Source organism: Hypomesus nipponensis, chromosome 13 (genome assembly GCF_054491055.1).
Source record: "Hypomesus nipponensis isolate SF chromosome 13, ASM5449105v1, whole genome shotgun sequence".
NCBI classification, from domain to species: domain Eukaryota; kingdom Metazoa; phylum Chordata; class Actinopteri; order Osmeriformes; family Osmeridae; genus Hypomesus; species Hypomesus nipponensis.
Genome location: NC_140373.1, coordinates 14,615,792 through 14,622,813, shown reverse-complemented (window position 1 = coordinate 14,622,813; position 7,022 = coordinate 14,615,792). Strand labels below are relative to the sequence as shown.

General features: G+C 39.6%; 2 protein-coding genes across 2 annotated transcripts; both read right to left on the bottom strand.

Annotated features, from left to right (window-relative positions):
• Positions 1–2,175: 2,175 nt before the first annotated feature.
• Positions 2,176–3,194, bottom strand: crygmx (crystallin, gamma MX). The gene is made up of 2 exons (XM_084669844.1): positions 3,003–3,194; positions 2,176–2,573 (listed from the first exon to the last, which is right to left on the bottom strand). The coding sequence occupies exons 1-2, from the start codon at positions 3,177–3,179 to the stop codon at positions 2,298–2,300; spliced, it is 453 nt and encodes a 150-aa protein (XP_084525970.1). The 5' UTR covers positions 3,180–3,194; the 3' UTR covers positions 2,176–2,297.
• Positions 3,195–4,657: 1,463 nt separating this feature from the next.
• On the bottom strand, positions 4,658–6,284 carry crygmxl2 (crystallin, gamma MX, like 2). The gene is made up of 3 exons (XM_084669843.1): positions 6,276–6,284; positions 5,367–5,609; positions 4,658–4,933 (listed from the first exon to the last, which is right to left on the bottom strand). The coding sequence occupies exons 1-3, from the start codon at positions 6,282–6,284 to the stop codon at positions 4,658–4,660; spliced, it is 528 nt and encodes a 175-aa protein (XP_084525969.1).
• Between the last annotated feature and the right edge of the window lie 738 nt (positions 6,285–7,022).

The following is a 7,022-nucleotide window of genomic DNA, read 5'->3' as shown; positions in this document are numbered from 1 at the left end:
AGAACTGAAAAGACAGAGAACAAGAACGTAGACAAAAAATTGCATCACAGAGAAGGTTTTGTGTTTCTTCACTTTTTCTCAACCCTTACATAAAACATTCACTTTCCAAAAGGCACTACTTACCCTTCAATCAGCCTCCCATCACAAGTCCAAAGGTTTGGAAAGAAAGGGTAGAGAGTAGAACTCCTTTTTTCACTCTATCCGTGTGGAAGAAGATACTGAAACTATGTAAATTGCTTTAGAGAACAAGATTAATGTAATATTTGATGTTATGTATCCCCCCATGCTATGAAGTCTGATTGATGAGATATCAATGTAGGTATAGGTCTTAGATATAGGGTGCCATTAGGTTTGTGGTTGTTTAAATGGAAACAACCACATTCAAAAGGTTGCACCTAGTTAAGTGTAGGGATGCTGTGGAGGTTTGGAGTTGTTGTATGGTTCAGTGTGGGTAGTTGATCAAGGTCATCCTCTTTTCAGGATATGGGAAGATCTCAGGTCATTTGTAACACTTGAATATGAATATTCTGCAAATGTACAACCACCTTTTGTGTTTGTTTCCATCTAAAATGTTAATTTTGAACAAGTGTTATAGGCCCAGCTCCAGGTTTAAATGTGACACGTTCAAGTCAAAAGGGGATGTTGTCGGCAAGGTAATTTCTGTTTTTTTCAGATTGTAAAAGTGCAGATTGTAATATTTTAAACGATGTGTCATACATTGAGATCTGAAAAATGTTGAAGAAGATACGTGTATCTGAATGTTGTTAAACCTGGAAAGCTCTAGCCCAGATAATCGGCTTAAAATATTTTAGACCTTTTCACTCCAGAGATTTGGTTGTTTTGTGTTAATCATTAAAAGTGTTGAGCGCCAGTTGCAGTGAAGAAAAGAAAACAATATTCGCACTCGCTCCTAGATAGGCCGGATTATAGTTCAAGTTATGTGTTAAGCTGTTGGTGCAAATCATATCTTCCGAAAACTGTTGTTATCTGTTTTGGAGTAGAGATCAGAGAATACCCATTTAATAACATGTGCACTGCAACCATCTTTTTGTGCAAGTGCAAGTATCCCCATGACCCCAACTTTAACTTCTACTACTGTAAGAACAGACATGGTGCACTTTGAACCTGCCGTCATCTTTTATCTGACATCACCCTGGCTGAAGCACACCCAAGTCCCATGATGAACCCTGTTGATGGATCTGACACACACCAAGGCCCAGACTTCACAGATATCAGATAACAGAAAGTAAATAACTGGACATGGACAGCAAAGTCAACAGGCCTTTAATTGAACATTACTTAAGGCCAAAACTCATATTTCTTGTTGCGCTTGATCTTAAGAGACTCCCTAATGTGCTTCCCACTGGGCTTAAATTTTTAATTTTTTGAATCAATAATTAATGGTTAAAGTTATTTATTCATGTGTATCTTTGCCAATTACAGGCAGTCTAATTAACAATTTCAATAATTGATATTTATTTCTGAAAGAGTTCCGTATCTCTGGCTGATGAAAAATGCATGAGTTGGGGATGTGGACTGGGTTTCGTTTTTTTGTTCAGAGAGAGCTTGATGCTTGGAGCTAGTACCAGGACACTTTGACTCCAACTCTTTGAGTCCTCTTTGGGTCTGTGATGTGGGTCTAATATGGGCCTCTTTTGTGGACCCAAAGCACTTGCTTGGTACCATGTGATCCCTTAAAGACTCTTACATGCCTATCTTCAGATACCCCTTTTTTGTTCTTTAATAACCAGCTTCAAAGAATAAGCTTCTGTTTCCTTGATAATTTTGCTTTGTGGAAGGGGGTGATGATGTCATGGCAGTCTGCTCAAAAATATCTCTTGTCTAGTTAAACCTTGGTGGATATGCTTTCACAGCTAGCTCCCTGGCCAAAAAAAAACGACTTAACAAACCTGACATGCTATATCTCTTTAATGATAACAACAAAGTAGTTTAAAGACCAAAAGAAAGCCCCATCATTTGACTTCCATCAATTAATTTATTGTAGCTCCCAAAAAACAGGAGGTTGGGAACTGGCAAAGCACACTGTTCTGCTCTGTAAAAACAAAAGCAAGAGAGACTATCACCATTTACCATGAGCTTTACTCAAACTCTGAAGGAGGTGTACTTCCTTGACAGTGCAAAGCAGCTCAAAAAGGACAGACCTAAATCCCAATCATTTGGAGGCGGTATTTTAAAAACACAACAATGAGAACATTACAGTAAAACAAAGCTGGCAAGATTAGGTTTAGCACTCGCTAATGCATGGGTTGTACTAAGGGGTAAGGTTAGGTGGGGACTCAATTGACTTCAGTGACACGTCTCAGGGACCCAATGGTTGGGCTTGCGCTGCCCCACTCACTGTACCTCCTGTACTCTCCAGGGCGCAAGAAGTACTGGCGCCCCCTATAATGAGGGTGCTCATGGAGGATCCAGTAGCCCTCCATGACGTTGACGGAGGAAATATCACGGCTGTGGAAGCGCTCAAACAAGTCAGGACAGTCCTCGTTCAGTTCCATGTTCGGGCCCCCAAATTCAGGACGCTCAAAGATCTTCATCCTGTAGTTCCCACGGTACTGTGAAAATCAAGAATGGTATAAGTATGCACCCTAGTTAATTCTTTACAAAGTGAGTGATATAATGTGAATTAACTAATTATTCATAAGGTGAATTAAAAGATTTATTTTCATCTGTTGGTTATGCTTCTAGCAGGCTTTTGTCTGTTAATAGGTCACTCCTCAAATTGTCTTCTCTCAAGTTACAAGTTACACCATCTCAAACTGAAAGGATCCTGGCCTGGTGTTCAAATTTTGTCTTGTGGTCTTGGGAGGGATCCCCAAGGTGGAGGTGGGTGGGTAACACAAATAAAACTCCACGTTTGACATTAACTCTCTACAATGTTAGTTCCCCACAGTCCCCCTCAATACAAACACTTATTGTGACTTTTGATGACTCACTGAATTTTACTGAAAGACAGCCAATGGGACACAATAGGATACACTCACAGGGGGCACCATACGGCAGGAGCGGATGCAGTCATTAAAGCCGGCCCATCGTTGGTAGTCTGGGTACTCCCCCTTGTGCAGCATGTATTGGTAGCCACCATAATTAGGCTTCTCATAGGCCACCCAACAGCCACTCTCCACCCTTATGGAGTTACAGCGACTGAAGTGGTTGTGCATCTCTGCACAGTCACCACTGCACTCAAAATGACGACCTTGAAAGTTCTTGTCCTCGTAGAAGATTATCTGCTCAAAAGAAAGCATCTGACTGTAAACACCTCAGTGGCACACAAACAAATTTGAAATAAATCCTGATAAATATTGATTCGACCAAAATCTAATTCAGAATAATTATTTTTAATCTGTTATAAGGCTTGCTGACATCATCATATACTGATGATTATCAGTATAAATCCTGAACAATTCTGAACTATTTTATGATTGTCAAAGTAGTCCAATGGGTTGATATTGATGCATTTTTAAAGGAAGCTTTGTTTTCGACTGACACACCTGCCATCTCATTTTTGGTTAAATTGTGTACATGTTATTGATACGCAGTTTGACTGAAGGATTCACTAGAATCAATCCCTGAATATTCACTGACAAACTATTCAGAATAATTGAAATAAATGTCTAAGAATGAATTTAAACATATCCGTATTAAACCATCTACAAATTAATGAAAAAAGTTGACAGACTTGCATAGTCGTCCAAGGTACCTCAGGTAACATTTCAGTAGTTTCACATTTAGCCATATAGAAGAAATGGTACAGCTCAGGGTACAAACCAGTATGGCTCAATTAACAATTAAATTGAACAAATTTTAGCGGCTAATGTTTGCAAAATACACCCACCCAGAGACTGGGCCTGACACAGCAATTTCCTGACACAGCAATTTTGACTTACATCCCCTGCCCCGTGTTCGTAACAACAAGGGGCACTACGACAAGGGGGCTTGTAACAACCACGCTCTTTCCACTCAATATTTATATATAAATACTTAATATTTAAATTTCTCAGGAATTATTCATTAACTGGCAACAAAGACAGAAGCCTGTTTTTTCCCACTTCGGACTCAACATGTCATGTAGACGCTTACCTTGCCCATTGTGACTGGTGCGTTCTCACTGGACCAAACACTGTGCAGTACAGACCTCTTTATACACCCCGTAGGGATCAGATCTTTGTAAACATAACACAAAGCCTTGTCACATCAGCACAATATCCACTATAGACTACACAATACTATAGGACTGCCCAATACCAGATACTCTTTGTCTCTGTCAGGGCTGACTGCTTGTGAAAATACAGTACAGCTGCACTTTTTAGAAGTCCCACAATGAGAGTTGCAGTCTCAGCCATTATTGAAACTGTGGCCAGCAATGTGGGTTATGTGGTTGAGGATTTTTGGGGGGTGTAATGTGAATGTCGAATTGCCGCTGTTGCCTATAATAGTTAATTAATTCTTAATTTTTACCAAAAACTAAAGAGTAGTGTTTGTCTATTAAAATGTCATGTACTCATCAAAAGTCAATGACAAAAATCTCCCCTATCCAAGTTACTGCATTGTTTAGTTGCAGAGTCTTTAATGGATATGAAAACAAATCACTCAATTCTCTTGTTTAGTAAATTGTTTTTAATCTACAGAGATGTAGGGTTTACATGACACTCCTCATCCTTCTAAAAGAGCCAACCATGGGGTTATGGCAGCCCCAGTCACTGCAAGCCCTATATTCGCCAGGGCGCAGGAAGTACTGGCGTCCGCAGTAATTTGGGTGCTCATAGAAGGCCCAGTAACCCTCCATAATGTTCGAGGAGAAGATGTTGCGGTGACGGAAACGGTCGTAAACATTAGGGCAGTCATCCATGAACTCCATCATGTGACCGGTCATTTCAGGTCTATTGTAGATCCTCATCCTGTAAGATCCTCTGTGCTGTTGGTTAAATAAATAAGTGCAAAGTGATTGTATGAGCAATTAAAAATGTTCAATAGACATGGAACCATTGGCAGTGATTTGAGTGTTCCTGACAGACTTAACTTATCAGAATAAAAACATGTGATTACCAAATGGTGAAAATTTAGAATAACCTTTTCAAGCCACATCATTCTTAGCAACTGTCATTCTTAACTGCCAAAAAAACTGAGCAATGGACAGAATTAAAATGTAGATGCCAAGTCTTTTGGGAGGTGTATCCTATTCCTTTTTAAGAAAGATTGTCTCTCCTTGAGGACCTGGCACAAATACTTTTATGCTTTAACTCGGCTATCTATAAATTACATCAAAAGGGCAGTGACTGACATTGATTTCTAAAAAGCTTGTTTGATGTGCAGGGAGAACCACCCGGTTAGTGGTTTGATTGACTTACTGGAGGGAACATCTGGCAGGAGCGAATACAATTGTTGAAGCCCATCCAGCGATGATAATCAGGGTACTCTCCTTGGTTCAGGATGTACTGGTAGCCCATGAAGTTTGGCTTCTCATAGGCCACCCAGTGACCCCCAGTTACACGGATGGAGTTGCAGCAGTTGAAGTGTCTAAAGGTGTCAGCACAGTCGCCATTGCACTCATAGTGGCGGCCCTGGAAGTTGTAGCCTTCGTAAAAGATAATCTTTCAAGGAAATGGATGAATATACAAAATGTGTTAGATACAGGTTTGATTTCCAACTATGTCACTTTTATCTTTAAAAAAGTGGTTGACAGGATGTGTGTGAAAGTGGGTTTGAATTGCCAGTAGGGGACACTCATCCCCCTTAAATCTGAGCATTACGGCAAGTGCTATTGGATCTGCTCTCCAAACACTGCTGAGAAACTATATTACTGTCATTGTAAACCTGCTTTTTTACTCTCTGTGATCATCTTAGGTTTTCCTTAGATAAACCATTTCATCATCCAGCCTTTTCTATTCGAGCACTGATTCTACTTCATTAGAGCTCTCTACAATGTTTTTACAAAATGGCCTGTATTAGATGTCTAAAATATAGAGTCCCCAAACTGAACGGCTTTATTTGTGCAACTGAATAATAGTAATTATCCTATCTTAAAAAGTCCAGTGTAGTCAAATGTAGTCTGATCCAGTGATTAAAAAGTTAAATTTCCAATAGCAAACAAAACATAATTGCTAAATCAGATTTGGTACAGGTCTAGGTAGCTTTTAGCTATAACACAGTCTGGAATATTTCCCGTCTGTCCAAATACATCTTTTTCCATCAAGGATTTATCCTCAATCTCCTCTGCCTTCATAAACATGAGGCCCACTAATTACATTTATTCATACCTTTCCCATCGTTGGAGGACTGGAGGAGGACCTGCAGCTTAAGCCTTTTAACAGACTCACAGGCCCTTTTATATTATTTCCCTAACAGGAGCACTATGACGTGTCAAACTAGACTTTATCTTGTTGGACGTCACAGACATACCCTTTTGTTTTTCATACCATAGTCCACTTTACCCTCATCTGCTAGAGTTTACCTATAGAATTGAATTGTCCATGGTCCTCCCTATATCCCTATTCTATGTTTGGGCTGCATAGAGCCTTGTTCAGCCATGACCTAGTGATGCAGCCTTTTGAAACTTCACACAAAAGCACTTGAGGAATGTGTGGAACTAGAGAGCTTTAACATTTAGCTAGTTAGACTGCTGTTTAACCGTGCAAAATCTCAGTTGAAATACAGTTTTAAACATTTCAGGTTGTCATGATAAAGTTCAGCGTTGATGTTCATAATTTATATGTAGCAATGAAATGATGTTCCATTATTGTTGCTATCTGGTATCATATCATATCTTGGTTGTTTTTCATAGCAGCCCCTTTTGGTTAAGTGATAGTGAGGGTATTGATTGAATCAAGCTCTTATTGTTGATGTAATCTAAAGTGATTTATTGTCTCTTTTTCCTTCCATTGCCTGGACACCTACTCTGTCATGACAGACATTTGTGTGTGTGTCTGTGTAGGTCTGTGTGTAAAGTAATAGTGCTTTGGACTCCAGTCTTTGGCTCGTAAACATACCATAGAGCTGAAGGGGAA

Excerpts from the sequence above, each read along its gene's own strand:
- crygmx (XM_084669844.1), bottom strand. The coding sequence starts at position 3,179 with ATGCACAACCACTTCAGTCGCTGTAACTCCATAAGGGTGGAGAGTGGC. Across the intron at positions 2,574-3,002 it reads CCTGCCGTATGGTGCCCCCT|TACCGTGGGAACTACAGGAT; the intron begins GTGAGTGTATCC and ends TGATTTTCACAG.
- crygmxl2 (XM_084669843.1), bottom strand. Across the intron at positions 4,934-5,366 it reads CCTGCCAGATGTTCCCTCCA|CACAGAGGATCTTACAGGAT; the intron begins GTAAGTCAATCA and ends TTTAACCAACAG.